Source organism: Clupea harengus, unplaced genomic scaffold (genome assembly GCF_900700415.2).
Source record: "Clupea harengus unplaced genomic scaffold, Ch_v2.0.2, whole genome shotgun sequence".
In the NCBI taxonomy this organism is placed as follows: Eukaryota; Metazoa; Chordata; class Actinopteri; order Clupeiformes; family Clupeidae; genus Clupea; species Clupea harengus.
The window spans coordinates 1997-19325 of record NW_024880218.1 but is presented as its reverse complement, the minus strand read 5'-3'; the positions used below and the strand labels follow the sequence as shown (position 1 = coordinate 19325).

Here is a 17329-nt window from a genome sequence, read left to right as displayed (position 1 = left end):
GGTTGGAGGGCTATAGGCTAGGTGCAACAGTAGCCCAACATAGCCTACTGGTATTTGAATCAATGTAACAAGTCTTCATGTTGTCTGAAAGCCAATACGATTATCTCCAGTCCACAGGCAATGCAACGGACAGCCGTTCAGTGAGGTATGATGACAGCCTCACTGCTTTTATCACAGAATGTTCATTTAATGTATTGCACAGTTTGTAATCATAACCCAGGCTCAAAAAAGCGAATAGCATTGTCTCGCCTGTTGGGCGATATCCTAGGAAAATAACCTTGCAATGCCACGGGTGAAATACAAATATGAATCACGTCAGGCAGACAACTTTTATCGTGTTTACTAAGGAGTAATTTTAAAAAGTTACTTACCCGGCTCTTAATTCGTAGCCAAGTTTCATTAACACCAATTTGGTATTTGATCGATTCTTTTGTGCACTTGTTGTATAATGACGAAAAGGTTCGACCTGACGGTATCAACATACGAACGAAACATTTACCTCCACCGTTTCGGACCCATCTTTTGAAATACTAAAACGGCGCCTGGTCTCCGGAGGCTTGGTTGCTCTTAAAATAAATGCCAGTCTTACCGGGGAGAGAACAGCCCTACCTCGAGCCTCTCTTGTTGATTTCACACTGCACACAAGCGAGACCAGGAAATTTCGTCAATGTCAGCTACTCAGTTCTTAAAGGGGACGCCAATCATCTCCCTAAAATTCTCAGCACTACTACTCTCTCTGTCAGGTTGGCTGAGAAAGGTTGAAGGATCCTGAAATGTTACTTACCTTTGTCAATATATAGCCTATTACACACCTGATACGAACGTTGTGCTATAGAAGACAGATAGACAGACAGATAGATAGATAGTGGTTGGTTGGTTGAATAATTAAATCAGTTAAAGTGGACTATGATGAGCACGGAATACTTCACTCTGTAGCTTTGCCATATTCTGCTTAACTGATTCAGGACTAGCCTACCAAGGCCAGTCCTGGGCCCTAAACATATCTGTCTCTCTTTGTGACCAATTCAGAGCGATATCATGTGCAAGACTCCCACACTGCACCAGCCCAGTAAAACTGGCGCATATTCTATCTGTTGAACTTGATTTTAAGTAGTAGGTGATATATCAGCAGCTCTACAATTTGTTGTAGGCAATATCGTATTTATGTCAGGCTGCCATAAACTGGCAACTTAGTAAGACCTTCTGTTCACAGCTAGAGGGCGCAGCTCCTCCACATACATTTCGAATGACTGAAATCACGTGGTTTACAGTATCTCACCCTTGAGTGTCAGTTAGCCGTTCATTATAAACTGACAAAGATTGCTACTAGCTAATATTTTTCGGACAAGCTGAAACTATTTTATTTGAAGATAGATTCTCTAGATTCAATAATTACAGTGCATGAAATGGCCTGTATTGTTATTACTTCGTTTCTTATACTTCTTCTTCTTCTTCCTATTCTTTGTACCGACTTCTGCGCTTAATTCAGCTCGAACCGCTAGAAACTCCTTGTAAAGGACACTTATGCTATGTATTTTTCATTTTTCTGAACTTTATACTTTTTAAGATATTAAAGAAAAACTAATACAAATTTTACAATTGACTTACATTGGGCCATTATGACATCATTATAGGGTCCTTAAACTGGCTTGCACCTGTGCTTCACTGACACCTGCGCCAAGGTTCCTCTTCTCTCTGTCCCTCTCTATTCAACTGTATAACTAGGAATATTAAGAGACACCTTCCATACTCTACTTTTTTTTCTCTCCATCTTTCTCTTTATCTCTCTCAGTCTACTTTCTCTCACACTCCATCTCCCTGCTTCACTCCATTTTTCTCTCCTTTCAATATTTTCCCTCTTCACTCTCTCTTTATCTCTTTATCCACTCTTGTTCACTCTTCGTTCCTTTCTTCCACTCTTCTTTCCTTCTTCCACTCTGCTTTCCTTCTTCCACTCTTCTTTCCTTTCTTCTTTCCTTCTTCCACTCTTCTTTCCTTATTCCACTCTTCTTTCCTTCTTCCACTCTTCTTTCCTTTCTTCCACTCTTATTTCCTTCTTCCTCTCTTCTTTCCTTCTTTTACTCTTCTTTCCTTCCTTCTTTCACTCTTCTTCCTTTCTTAACTTTTGCATTTTATGCACTGGTATTTCCTTCAGGAAATGCATTTTCTAGTTATATACCTTGTCATTTCAGGAAGCAACAGTCCAACCCTGGTAGCTGTTCCAAATGTTTGGCAAGGGTTGATTTCTGTTTATTTATGAACTCTATAACATGGGTTTTTACACGATGTCTGAATTAATGATATTTGACATGCTGTATATGTATTGAAACTCTGGTAGGTTCTGAATACAGAAAGTGAAACATGTTGGCACACACACAGGGACTTTCCCATCAAGCAACCCATAGATGTTGTATAAAACAAATCAACATTAGAAATTTCAAGCATAGAAAAAAACCTAGAAAAAAACATAAATCCTACTAGAATCATGAATAGCATCTGGACCTCTACTGAATAGCCTACCTGTAATATGATACGCCAACAGCATCTTCAGTGATTTTTCAACTATAAGGTATTTCACTCTAACATTGTTTCAAATTTGCGTCCTTATCGTGCTTTCATCAGACATTAAGAATTGCATCACACTCAAAAAGGGTGGATTTTTGTTTATTACAAGAGAATGACAAGAGCAATTGTCTTACCATGGGGAGTGCAAATTAACCTGTTGACGTACACTGCTTCACATCAAAGATTAAACCAGAACCAGACAATTTTTCTTATTTTTTCTTGTCTCATGCATTTATTACCATCACTGGAACAAATCCACTAGGGCATTAGTGTGCAACTACAACACATCAAAATGAAGTGCCCTTATAGTGTTTACCCTCATTGATCAGATAGTCAACTTCAATGGGTACTTACAAGAAATTACATTCTGTTTAGAAGTATCTATTACAATATGGAGCGCAAACACAATCTAATATTATATAAAGCTTTGATCACCCCAATGCTTAAAAAGAAAATATATTTAACAAGACTTCCATCTAGTGGTTACCATTCTTGGGTAACATGTAATATCCCACCACCAAAGATTCACTATGTCTCTAGTAAGCAATGCATAGGGAACTTGAGTCAAAATTAGAAGAGATCAAGTTGTATGGTGATTTCAGGTTTGATGAGAAGCGATCCACTTCAGCTACTGTATCCTGTAAGCAGACAGACGATTCATTTACTTCTTTCATAGATGTCTTCATATAAAGACATTTCTAAAAGTGTGTATATTATAATTTCCATATTAACCCTTTGTATATTTTTACAAAAAAACTTAAACTTAAATAGATACTCCCGAACAAATTAAGGACTGTATTGAATGTAACACAAAATGTAACACTGCACATACCTCTCTTTCTCAGCTTCCACAACTTTATACGTCAGCTTCTAAAACAAGGTAAACAACCGTGAATAATGTACATTAACATAATGCACAAAATTACTGAGAGGGGGTAGTGTAAGCGATCGGTTTGACTAAATAACAAACTGAAATCAGTTTCTCTTTTCTACCCACACGTTTGTATTATTCACTATCACAACGAATGTTAAAAATTAAAAAAATTAAAGGCATTATTACCCCATGTGTATATCTTTTCGTTGGTCATGTGCCTAACAAGGCAAGTGTAATCTTCACTCTTCTGTGGATGAAAGGGCACATGCTTGGTAAGGTGGAACTGCCAGCCTGACTCAAAGGCCAGGTCAGTCTGCTTGCCACCCTTCATCTCAACCCCATTCTTCAGGAGGGTGATGGAGATGTCAGGAGGGTGGAAACCACTGACATGGCAGATCAGAGTGTTAGGTTCACCCAGTTTACCAGGATTGTGGCTGTACACCTGCACCTTGGGTGACGCTGAGTAGAGACAGACAGAAAGAGAAAGGGAATATTTTAACTTTTACAATGTTGAACTCATTATTCTTTTTTCATTAGTGTACTTTTTTCAATGTATTTCTGCCTATGCTTAGTTCATTCTCCTCTAATCTATTTATACGACATATTGTAATGAAAGTCTACTTATACAAACCAACACAATGCTAATACAGCCTCAGTTATTTACTATTGATTAAATATCTCTCTATTTGTCTGCAGTTCTGCCGTTTGAATTTCTGATTTTATGAATAGGTTAAACTCGGTAGGATCTACGGACAACATCAGGGGCTTATTAGTCCATTTCTTATGTAAGGAACAGTACAAAATGCCCATGAGAATTTAGGCTTTCATTAATTAACAATAAACAAAATCCATATAAGATAAACAATCAACAACTTGCATAATGTAGCCTCGGTTATCTGCGCATGCTTTGAACTTTCCGGGTTTGTTTATTTTGCCGCTCAATGACGACCACTTATGTTGCTATACCTTTAGCTACGGTCGGGACACAAGTCCACATAATAAGTTAACTGGCAAACTAACCCAACTACAAACTCCGACTAGAGAGCCAACAACAGCTACATGTACCATTCTTTAACACAATGTGTATAATACAATGTGATCCCACATCTATTAATCTACTGTGCGAAGTCATAACTAAACAACAAAGATGTAGCCTAGGCCTTGCCTAATTTAGCTAACCTAAATTGCTGAGCCTACGGACATGTTACAATAGACCAAACGTGTGTTGCTTACGTACATTGTCGCCCAAGAGCACAGCTGACCAGGAAGAATAAGACAGATGCGGAAAGAAAACAATTCATTTTTTTTCCCGTCGATAAGCAAGACAAACAACAACAGTTCCTCGACTCGTATGTGTCCTGAACGCGATAGTCTATCGAAAGTGAAAGTATCCGTTCCCTTACCTCTCAAACTACTGCCGAAGGGCACGCCTCGTTATGTTTTTTTTTTAAAGGTATTAGCATATTTCTTTTAGGGACGTTTGTTTTCAGTCAACCTCTGTTTCCTGCTTGATTTCAAACTTTGGGTCATATATCTGCAGCTCTAAGATGTGTTAGGGATAAGAAAGTATTTATATCAAGATGCCATATACTGGCAACGCAGTAAGACTTTCTGTTATCAAAACACGACAGGAGGGCGCAGTAAATCACGTGGTTTACAGTATCTCACCCTTGAGTGTCAGTCAGGCCGTATAAACTGACAGAGTTTGCTACTAGCTAATATTTTTCGGACAAGCTGAAACTATTTAATTTGCAGATAGATTCTCTACATTCAATAATGATATACCTTGTCATTTCAGGAAGCAACAGTCTAACCCTGGTAGCTGTTCCAAATTTCTGGCAAGATTTAATTTCTGTTAATTTATGAACTCTGTGAAACATGTTTTTTTTTCTACGATGTCTGAATTAGGAGGGGACAAAGGGTACCTCAGCTTTCGAATTATATTTGACATGCTGTGTATGTATTAAAACTCTGGAAGGTTCTGAATACAGAAAGTGAAACATGTTGGCACACACACAGGGACTTTCCCATCAAGCAGCTCATAGATGTTGTATAAAACAAACCAACATTAGACATTTTGACTTTAAGGTATTTCACTCTAACATTGTTTCATTTTTGTGTACTTACCATGCTTTCCTCAGACATTAAGAATTGCATCACACTCAAAGAGGGAGGATTTGTTTTATTATAAGAGAATGACAAGAGCCATTGTTTTACCATGGGGAGTGCAAATTAGCCTGTTGACTTCCACTGCTCAAAAATGAAACTAGAAACAGCCAATTTTTCTTATTTTTTCTTGTCGCATGTATTACCATCACTGGAATAAATCCACTAGGGCATTAGTGAGCAACTACAACACATACAAATAAAGTGCTTTTATAGTGTCTCCCCTCATTAAAATGAGATCAGATGATCAGATAGTCAACTTCAATGAGTACTTACAAGAAGTTACATTCTGTTTAGAATGTTTAGAAGTATCTGTTATCTGGTATCTGTCTGCAATATGAAGCACAAACATCATCTAATATTATATCACACTTTGATCACCACAATGTTTAAAAAGAAAATATATTTAACAACACTTCTATCTAGTGATGGCCTTTTTTGGGTTACATGTAATGTCCCACCACCAGACAATTAATTTACTTCTTTCATAGATGTCTTCATATAAAGAGATTTCTAAAAGTGTGTATATTACAATTTCCATCTTAAGCTATTGTATTTTTACAAAAAAGCTTAGCAAAACATTTACAGAAATTGTATTGGGCCATAAACACTAGACCTTGTTACCAAAGGACAAAGTCCAAGGCACAACTAGATACTCTATCAATCCCGAAGCAAATTTAGGACTGTAATGAATGTAACACTGTACATACCCCTCTTTCTCAGCTTCCACAACAAATCAATGGCATTATTTACCCCAGGTAATTTGTGTTGGCTTTTGTTTGTTTTTGCCGCTCAATGAAGACCACTTCCATTGCTATGTAGACTTCAGTTAATATAGGAACTCAGGTCCACATAATAAGTTATCTGGCCAACTAACCCAACTTCATATTCCAACTATAAAGGCAACAACAGTGTACCATTCTTTAACATAATTTGTATAATGTGATCCCACATTTATTACTCTACTGTGTGATAACTCAACAACAGGGACTATGCCTTGCATAATTCAGCTAACCTAAGTCGCTGCGTCTATGAACATGTTACAACAGGCCCAACGTGTGTTGCTTCCGTATAATGGCACCCAAGAGCACAGCTGCCCAGGAAGTACAAGACAGCAAGGGAAAGAAGACCAAATCAATTTTATCCGTCGATAAGCAGGACGAACAACCAGTTCCTCGACTTTAATGTGCCCTGAATGCGATAGTCTATCGCAAATGGTCTATGGTTAAAGTTTCTGCACCAATCCCAACAGTCAAAGGACACGCCTCTTTGTTTTTTTTGGACCAATGGCAGATTTTTAAAAAGGTACTAGGCAGATATCTCTTGGGAACGTTTGTTTTCAGTCAACCTTTGTTTCCTGCTTGCAATGTTGAATTACAAATGAGAAACCATAATGGGATTGTGTAACTGTTGGTGGAAGATCCTACCTACAGATTAAGTAAATCAGGTCTACAGCCTGACCAGAACCTGCGACAACTTTGACTTAATTGACATTTAAGGATTACCAAATATTACCTGCATATTTGATTGTGTGAGCACATTGTATACCTACTAACCTGTCTTCAATCATTCCTTTGAATGCAGGCTCGGTATTTTCATTCTGCTTGCTTCTGATTCTCTCTTATCCTCCTCCCCCCCCCAGATAACTGTGACCCTGTGTGGGATTTGCAAGACTGCCCAAAAATCCAGAGGCCTACACAGTCTTAATCCACACAGACAGGCTAGAAACACTTACAGAAAATACATATGACAATACATTAAAAGGGGAAAACAATTTTATTGCAGATCAAGACAATATTTTGCATATTGATGCATCACACAATCAGTGATCAAAGCCCAAATAGTACTTCCTTTTTGTTTTTGACCCGCATAACCCATAAAGGGGCACCACTGATGAACAAGTGAGTTTGTGCCCCATGAACAAAAGGAAGGGTTGTCAGTTTCTACTGAACACTGGAAAACTATTAAAATGTGTTTTCAGTAGCTTTTCAGGGTAAAACATGAAGAGCGTATTAAATATTCAGTGTCACATATCCAGTGTCTCTAGCCACCTAGGCAACTAAAAACAGTCTGGAAATAATGGCATTCTTAAAAGAACGTCTATACAAGCTGCAAGAAAAATGAATATTTGAGTTTGAAAAACATTATCTGGATTGAAAAAGTGTACTTAAAAGTACTGAACAAACCGCTGTTATAATCTGTAATGTATGGAAAAGCTGGAATCTATGAAAGGTCAATGCATCGTTGCTTAAAAGTAGCACTGTCGTCTTCTTCCTGTATTGGTGCAGGTTGTGAAGTCGGTGCTTGACGCAGGAAAGGTTGATTATATCCCAGGAAACACCAAGATGCAGAATCCTTGTGGGAAAAAAATAGCATTTAATCTTCTCCCTTGTTTTTACTTACGTATCTCATTATAATTTCATCATTCATTAAACAAAGATGCCACCCATAGTTGTATTCGATTAATAGAGATCTGTTAAAAAACAAGTACAAATGACATGTGATAGATGATTGTACTACTCTTTTATACGATTTCAGTGTATTTCATTATACTGTGACATCCCAGGGCATATTTGTTTTGATTTGTATCTTTTGTTTGATTTACTGAACTATTACATCTATGGACTGTGATCTTGGACTCATTTAGAAGTTTCACATGAAAAGGAACTCATTTTGTCATGGGACCTCCCGCGTCCAATTGCGTTGACCCACTTATGTTTGCACTTAGAATCTTGTCGTAATATAAACTAGCTAAATGATTTTGCCAAGTCATTAAATTAGCTTTAGGTCAAGCACAGCAGACTTTGCATGTTGCCTGCCACGTTGCCCATCAATGAAATTAGGCCCCGATTTGTTTCCGATTATTCTGTTTTGTCCATTTTCTAATAGAATACCACGGCCGCTAACTGAGAAAACTTTGTGTCGTGTGTAAAAATATAATCTGCAATGCCCTCTAGAGATCTACAAAAGTAAGCTAGTTCCAAGCAATATTGCTCTGAATTGACTTATAAACTTTCTGACATTCCCATTACGGTTCCCATACGGTTGTTTACAAGAGTAAAAAAATGTTATCAAATGTGACCATAACGAAACGGGCCTAAGTCTTCAAATGGACTCTCTACTATACGTGTCTATGCTAGAGCCTGCAAATGTGCACCAGTATGCCGTGTTGTTTCTTAAAGTACAGTTTAGATGTTGTAAACATAATTTTTATTTAAACAAGACTCCTTCCTAAAACATTCTGAAATGGTTAAAATCACATCTCTATGCTGGTTCAATTTTGTAAAGATTTTATTTTTCACATTTACCATCAAACAACATAACAGCACCTGTTTTGGTAGTACATCCCAGTTACAACGCCTACTGAGTGGTGGTATCAGCAATGAGTTAGTGTGAGCAATTGAGCTAGGTTTGTTATAACTTACTGATAGACCAGGATATCAGCGTTTACTTCACAGCTCACATGTCAGGCTCTGTCAAACACAGAAAACAAAATGTCAGAAATCAATTAAGCTCTTATAAAAAAGGTAAATAATTGCAAAAGAAATCAAACTCACCCCAGGTGTATTTCCTGGTTGCTGCCAAGTGCCGGACATTGCAGGTGTACTCTTCCCCTGCCTTTGGAGTGAAGGCCACACTCTTGGTGAGGTGAAACTGCCAGCCTGACTCAAAGGCCAGGTCAGTCTGCTTGGCCCCCTGGATCTCAACCCCATTCTTCAGGAGGGTGATGGAGATATCAGGAGGGTGGAAACCACTAACATGGCAGATCAGGGTGTTTGTTTCATCCAACTTGCCAGGGTTACGGCTATATATCTGCACCTTGGGAGGGGCTAGAGGGAGAAAGATTAAAGGGTATTTAACATTTCACCTTGTAAAGTAACTAGAGTGGCAGAACAGCCCATATTATTACCCACAATTATTGTAAATTCACATTTTAAGCGAGTGCGACCACACCGACAGCAGTATCCTATCACGATTTTCGAAGGTGCAAAGTCACCAAGCAGGAAACACAGCTCTGGGTAAATACAGGGGAATACCACATAGCTGAGCTATGGCTGAGTGAAATATTATCATTCTACAAATAGCCTACGTCTTTGTTTTGGAACTAGTCATCACTTAGTTACAATCTCATGATTCATTTTCTAAAGACCTAAATCCACAGACCTTATCGTGAAATCACAAAGATATCGAAAGTACGTTCGCGCTAAATAATTCGTTAAAATGGAAGTGTACAAGGAAAGACAACGCAAACTTGTAAAATGTCATAACTTACATTGTTTCCCGTATGCCGAAAGAGCACAGAAGCCAAGAAGCAGGAGAGAAATCGTTACTTTCATGTTGACAAAGGAAAGTCTTTCTTTAATTCCAGAAATTGATACCAACTCAAGCGACTATCTTCACGCAGCTTTGAAGCCCTTCTTCAATCTAAATCGAAAGGAACACTACGGTTTGATATAAATGTTAGCGCCACTCCCCTTTCAGTATTCACAGCCAATTGCAAAATACAGCTCACTCGTTGCTAGCTAAAGGCAATCTTCTGTGGTTGTGACAATGCGACTCAAATACGATGCCATAGTATATACTCGTAGAGCCAGAAGAACCTATGACTTGTTGAATAACCAGTTTAGAAATTGGAAATACCCTGAACTTCCATAATAAACCCTCAGCTCTCACGTACTGGATCATTAAAAGTAACAAACAAATGCTTCTTTATAAAGCGACTAAAGCTCATGTTTAAATTTGTGCCATCAACACTAGTGAAATAACAGTGTATTTTTAACATTAAATAACACTTTTTGAAACATGTATCTAAATAGACCGGCTTTCCAGTAGCCAGGCTGTATCACAAACTGCAGGATCAATTATTGAATCGTTTTAGTTAATGTAGCCATTTGTAAGAGTGCATTTCATAGAACAATAACCCTGTTATGTGTGCTCAAACCCGTATGGCTGAGGTGAACAGGTTTTGAATATGAGTTTTTGTTCTGTGTATGAAGCCAAAGGGTTAATGTTATCAACAACTGATACAACACACATAAACCACCTCAACAAGCTACATGAAATAGTTGACCCGAAATGTATTAACTGCAAACTTTGTATTCCCTAATGATGTATGAGTCAGGCACAATCTTCTAATCTACGGTATACTAACCTTGTTACATAAATTATTGGAGCAGACCCGGTTGTAGTGTCTAAACTGTTGTTGAAATACTCTGATAACTAACCCTATAAACTCTTTCAAAGGATCACAGCTCTCAGCTCTCAGCTATGTTTTGCAAAACAAGTTGAGATGTGGCATGTATAACTCTCCAAAAAAGGGGTGACGAAAAAGAATCTCTGTCATAATATATAATTTGTGTAAATACAATAATTGAATCAGTGTTTAAAGGAAATTATTCTGGATGCATACGTTTGTGTTCAAATTGTTTATGCTACCGTCTGGTGAAACATCCTTTGTCCAACATGTGGCTGTTTTTTATTGCCGGAAGAGCAAAGAGTACCTAACAACCCATACCAGCAATCATAAGTGAAAACAAGAAGCAACAAGAGGATCAGTCAGTCCTTATACACGATATGGTCAATTATATGATTACTGAACCCTTGATAACTCAATAACTCTTTGTCATATTTGCTATATCTGTCATTATGTCCTGAAAGCAATCCATAAGACTAATATTTATTCCAATATTTATTCTCTTCACCCATCCTCTGGCTCCACCTAGTGCTCGTAATGCTATTTGCAAAAATCCACCGTGACCTAATCAAAACAACCAATCAGAGCCAGGAGGAGTGTCTGACTGAGTGTCATTCACTGCTCGAGCACATGCTACAGGCTGCCCCCTACCCCACACATAACATGGGATGAGTTCGAAAACTTAAATAGCTGTCTTGATCCGTGATCTCTCGTTGGACAGGTGTCTGACGAGACACGTCTTTTCGGGGAAAGGTATTGTTTTCGAACTGCTTATTTAGCGCTATTCACAACAGTTTAGGTTATTAAATTAACATCTAAACCGCTAATCTGTAACAGAAGAGATATTTCCGTACATAACGCCTTCATGGCAGCCTGTTCTGTGGGAAGGGGCTGTCGGTAGACGATGGGTGGAAGGGTAGACCATCGACGAACAAGAGTTACAAATCCCTGCATTCGTCTGTGTGGATTTTTGGAACTTTCCTAACGCGTTTAGATTCACAAATGCATTTTTTCTAAAAGATATTCTCTGCAGCCTATCAGATCTCTACCAATTTGAGCCAATCACATTATAGTGTCTATGTGGACTACAAACCACCCGTCATGGTTATGGACATGGTCCGAGATCACGAGCAGTGGCATCTGGTAGCTGCTCACCAAATGTTAGTGAAATATAGCTTGTTAATCTTATTTAACCGATTATCATACGTGGTTGAATATTCTTGAGAATGGCAGGATCCATGTTTAGTCATTTTAAGTGTTCCCTAGGCTAACGTTTAGCAAGCTAGCTAGTCAATGTCTAACATAGCATTGGCCTTGCTAACATGGATAGAGCTACGCTTACTGAATTAGTTTGCTCTCTAGCCAGGTAACATCTTACATGGGACTTTAGTGAACAGATCATTAAAACGATTTTTTTTTTCCAAAGCAGGGGCTGTCAAGTCAAGTGGATGCAGCAGCACATGTTCTTGTGCAAGCCCTAGCTAGGAATATTTCCCCAATGTCAGAGAGCCGAGCAGTAGAGAGCATAGTTAGGGCTGTAACTGGCCCCTACCATACCTAATGCCGCCAATACCGACAATACTAGTTTGAGACAGGCTATGAGAAGGTAATAAATACACAGTGCACAGACACACATAAGGTGCTTCAGAATTCTACGGAATATTAGCCTAAATTCAAATGAATGGACCATCCCAGCATTCAGATGTCTGCTATAATTTACATTGGGCATGAAATGACCAATTTCTAGCTACCAATGCTTAACTACCAAGCTACTGCCACACAATTTTATTATTTTGACATGCCACACAATTTAACCATGTAAGATGTGGCTAGAGAGCAAACATATGCAGCAAGCGTAGCTCTATCCATGTTAGCAAGGCCTAGCTTGCTAAACGTTAGCCTAGGAAACACTTAAAATGACTAAACATGGATCCTGCCATTCTCAAGAATATTCAACCATGTATGATAATCGGTTTATTAAGATTAACAAGCTATATTTCACTAACATTTAGTGGGTAGCTAACAGATGCCATTGCTCGTGATCTCGGACAATGTCCATGACCATGACGGGTGGTTTGTAGTCCACAGACACTATAATGTGATTGGCTCAAATTGAAAGAGATCTGATAGGCTGCAGAGAATATCTTTTAGAACAAATGCATTTGTGAATCTAAACGCGTTAGGAAAGTTCCAAAAATCCACACAGACGAATGCAGGGATTTGTAACTCTTGTTCGTCAGGTTGCAAACAAATGTCATGGGGTAATTTATTTGTGAATCACAAAATACATTTGTGAATCATGAAATACATTTGTGAATGGCGTTTCGCTTGTTTGTGAATCACAAATCACATTTGTGAATCGCGTTTCGTTCGTTTGAATCGCGTTTCGTTTGTTTGTGACTCGCGTTTCGTTTGTTTGTGAATTATGAAACAAATCTAACTCCATATACTTGTACTCTATACCACCGCACTTTGTTGCTATGCCCGTCAAAACTGAGACAAGTGCTATATCTGCGTAAGTTCTGTATATATTTCAAGCTAGCCTGTAAAATGATGCAATGTCTGCAAGGCATTTATAAACACTGCAGACCATTCTTTGTCTATCCTAATCCTGTAGCTACTTTCTTATCTTAAATTGTTTCAGTTGAACAGGCTGTGAAATGGTATTGAATTTATATTTCCTTGAAGTGAATCCCTCTAAATTATTCCCCATGATAATCTGTTTAATTGAGGTTCAGAAAGTGCACACAATTTTCCAAGTAGAATTTCTCACAGGGTTTTGATCTTGGATCAAACTACATGTTGACTACCTGGGCAGCTGGTGGGAATGTCCCCTTCACGTGACTGGGTACCATAGAAATTCATTTGAGGATTATATTCAAAATTAGCTACCTACAAAAAACACAGCACCGAAAGGAGCGCAAATTGAGTACACTCCACTTTGCCAAATAAAATTGCTGTAGATGAGGATTCATCGACCTGCTGATTTTGTTGACAATTCACTTGCTCACGGCAAGTTGGGAATCAGGGTAAAGTTATTAAGAACTGATAGCACCATATTTTGGGTCCTGTTTGCAGTAGCCTATTGCCGTTCGGCCCCTGGGGGATTAATCTGATTGCAATTTTAAAAGAATCCTAGGTTCATCAGGAGATGTAAATTCTTCCAACACCTATCAGGGCAGTTTTGAAAGGACTTCCAACATAGCCAGCAATCTCCAATCCTGCACTTTGCCTCATTTGCCAGTACCACTTCTCTGCCCCTCTCACACAGAAGATCTGTGACCCTGACATTAGCCGTCAAAGAGTTAACCTAAATTAGTTTATTCTCTTCACCCACCCACTGACTGAGGTTCTGCAGAGTTGGGAGGGCATCAAAGGAGCTCCAACAATGAATGTAATGCAGTTAGCATCCATAACCCACAATTCTCTAGCTGATCTTCCTCTTCTCAACATTATGCCAGTTCATCCATTGCCCTTGCTTTGCTTAAGAAGCCACTGCTACTCGTCTAGTTTTGTCTTCTTGCTTGCGAACCAAGCTGGTTACCATCTGGCTCCTCTCCAGAAATGTAGCTTTACCCCATGCTCTCCAACTGTCACCTGACCCAAACCCTGCTCTTCCACTGTGTACCTGCCCAGTGATATGCCTATGCTGTAATATGTCTTGGGCATGTTTAACTGTTTCTCGTGGATTCCACTTCTTCCCTATTTTCAACATTGGAGCAGTGACTGCTGGATCCTTAGACTGTGACAAAGTCATCTCCAGGCGGGTTTTAGCACATTTGAGCTCCATTACACTAAGGTGTTCATTGGTGACTGCTTTTCTATACAATGCTACAGTCATTAGACAATGTGGCACCCCAAGCCATTTCCTAACTGCCTTATTCATGACTATGAATTTTCTCCACCTCTGAAATTCAGCAAAATCATTAGTGGGAATGAGATAAGAGAGAAATCTGTTGGTGCTACCTACTTGTAAAGTTCTGATTAAACTCCAAAACTGTAGTGTTTGAATTTATTGACTTAAGTAACTTATTTTTAGTCTCAGCTACCACCGACATCTTATCTATTTCCACAGTCTCGCAGTTTCTTCAAGCATGCTCCCACTATGTTTAAAAAGCTCTGTGGCAGTAAGGAAAGTAAGACTAAGGAAGAAAATACAATAAATGACTGTTCCCTCTGTCATATTTGTTTTGCAGAAATGACTGACAACTCACATGCATAAAAAAAGCGTACTCCTCTATTCCCCTTAGTGTAAAGTCCCGTCCTCTTTCCTAGATTATGTTTTCCTTATTTGATCATTTATTCTTCAGTTCTGTGTTGTGTTTGTCTACTCGTCTCTCCTCTCGTTTCAGACTCCTCACGCCCTGCCCTTGTGTGTGCCCTGCCTTGTTGATTGTCTGCCCCGCCTTGATTGTTTTCACCTGTCCCTCATCACCTTGTGTATTTAGTCTGTGTGTTCCTGTGTCTCGTAGCCAGTTCGTCTTAGTTTCCTGCGTGTCTCTAGCGCTCCAGTGATTTCTCCATGTATATTGATTCTCTAGTGTTGCCGACCTCTGCCAGTCTTACGAACCCTGCTTTCGCCTCCTCCCTATTGGATTGTCTGCCTGATCTTCAAACGCCTGCCTGTGTTCCGAACCCCGACCTGACCCACACAGAACCCTGTCGTCGCCTTGTTGGATTTGGACTGTCTTCCCATGTACCAAACTCTGATAGTAAACACGATTTTGATTATTCTTTACCCCTGTCTCTGAGTCGTGCGATTGAGTCTTGCTCAAAACACCATCCCTTACACTTATATGTAAAGGTCGATAGTCTGCTCTTTAAATGTTGAATGCATTCTGTAGTGAGAACACATTCAGGCGCACAGGTTCGTGGCCAGGATGTTTAACCATGCACGCTGGTTGGTTCTGAAGCTGCAGTAGTCTTCTTGTAACCTGGAATACTTGAAAGAGTTAGTGACACAGAGTATAAAACAGATAAAGACTGCATAATTACAATGTCATTAACAAAGAATGAATTCTACCTGTGGTATCTCAGACATTCTTTGGCTGTGTAGGCATTCTTTCACACTTGGCACAAATACACCTGTATCAGGTGTATCATTGAAAAAAGTGACAACATTGCAGGTATAGTGTATTTGAATGTTGTGTTACTATTAAAGACAGGTCACCAAATGCAACGATTTAATGAGAAAACAATGTTTAAACACTGTTAAATGGAGGTTAACATACATTACTATGGGTTACGTCCTACACCCCCTGCTTTGTCCATTACTGTTCTCAGATAGCATTGCTGGCTGTGATCTTAAACTTAACAGCTGGAGTTTTACTCTTGACCTGTGACATTTTAATGACGTTTGCGTAACTTGTATTTACTTAAACACCAGAAACCTAACTTATATAAAGCATTTGTATTTGTATTTGTTACATACTCGTACATGAACACACTGTATTTACATACTCAAGTCATAAGCATTGGGTTGTCCTCGACACAGCCAGCAAGACCGTATTACCTCAGCCAATGTACAAACATACAAAAAGAGTTGTCGAAGTGACATTAAGTTGAGAAAGGTCTTGTTGAAGCCTTAATTCTCAAACTTGTTCGGGAGCCTCTTCCTGTCTGACTCTGGTTCAAAACGGTGTGGGTGGGTGCACCACTTTGTCAGTATCCAGCATCCATATTTCTCCCAAGGGACACCCTCAACAGTTTCTATGGTAGCTCCAAACCTTACTTGGGTGAGCACACCCCGCGGAGTGAGCTGGCTCATTAGCATTTACAGGAATAGACACTCAAACCAGGTTGCTCTGAGCAGGGCTTGTCAAGTTAAAGAGTGACCGAAAAAGAACCTACCTTACACACACTCCCACATTAATGTTATTTGGGGACACTGCTGTGATAAACTATATGAGAGGTTATTTACTTCTTCTCAACAGTCGCAACCAAGTCTTCAGAAGCTGGCTGGTGGAGGGGCCCCCTGTCGTCCTGCTGTCTAGCAAAGTGCAGGTAAGCTTTTGCATCCCTCTCACAACCTTATTGAACTCCTTTTTACTCTGTGCAGCATTTCACAGAATGCCAACACCACTTACTTTGACAAATTCAGTGACTTGGTCCCAGGATGTCCATACTTCCCCATGTCCAGGAGCTCTTTTGACAGTTCCAAAAATGATTTAGGCCACTTGGGTCTTCCTGTTTTTTAACAAATAAGACCGGTTGCAGTCTTATTGTAGAATGCAGAATGTAACTGTATAATATTGCAGATAAACAGTGGTGATGTGGATGATTTCTTTAATCAGCTAGTCAATATATTTTGACATGTGTGTGTCACTACATCTCAAACATTACATTTCCATGAGTATCTGCATTTTCCATTAAAAGCACATTTCAGAATATCTGATATGATGGCAGCCTTGGCAGTCCTTTGTCTACACAACACAGGAGATTATAACAGCGTCAGTTGTAATACAGTAATAGTTACTGTTTTACATTAACTTTACATTACATTTAATGTATTACATTAACTTTTTTATCAT

General features: G+C 39.0%; 2 protein-coding genes across 2 annotated transcripts; both read right to left on the bottom strand.

Annotated features, from left to right (window-relative positions):
• Positions 1–2648: 2648 nt before the first annotated feature.
• LOC122131637 (beta-2-microglobulin-like) lies at positions 2649–4834 on the bottom strand. The gene is made up of 4 exons (XM_042706272.1): positions 4677–4834; positions 3626–3898; positions 3398–3435; positions 2649–3203 (listed from the first exon to the last, which is right to left on the bottom strand). The coding sequence occupies exons 1-3, from the start codon at positions 4738–4740 to the stop codon at positions 3422–3424; spliced, it is 351 nt and encodes a 116-aa protein (XP_042562206.1). The 5' UTR covers positions 4741–4834; the 3' UTR covers positions 2649–3203; positions 3398–3421.
• Positions 4835–7362: 2528 nt separating this feature from the next.
• LOC122131636 (beta-2-microglobulin-like) lies at positions 7363–10039 on the bottom strand. The gene is made up of 4 exons (XM_042706271.1): positions 9879–10039; positions 9163–9435; positions 9031–9078; positions 7363–7960 (listed from the first exon to the last, which is right to left on the bottom strand). Exons 1-3 carry the CDS (start codon positions 9940–9942, stop codon positions 9065–9067), a joined length of 351 nt encoding a protein of 116 aa, XP_042562205.1. The 5' UTR covers positions 9943–10039; the 3' UTR covers positions 7363–7960; positions 9031–9064.
• Positions 10040–17329: the final 7290 nt, after the last annotated feature.

Coding starts and splice junctions, on each gene's coding strand:
- LOC122131637 (XM_042706272.1), bottom strand. CDS start 4,740: ATGAATTGTTTTCTTTCCGCATCTGTCTTATTCTTCCTGGTCAGCTGT. Junction 3,899..4,676: donor CTGTGCTCTTGGGCGACAAT/GTACGTAAGCAA, acceptor GTCTCTACTCAG/CGTCACCCAAGGTGCAGGTG.
- LOC122131636 (XM_042706271.1), bottom strand. CDS start 9,942: ATGAAAGTAACGATTTCTCTCCTGCTTCTTGGCTTCTGTGCTCTTTCG. Junction 9,436..9,878: donor TTCGGCATACGGGAAACAAT/GTAAGTTATGAC, acceptor TTCTCCCTCTAG/CCCCTCCCAAGGTGCAGATA.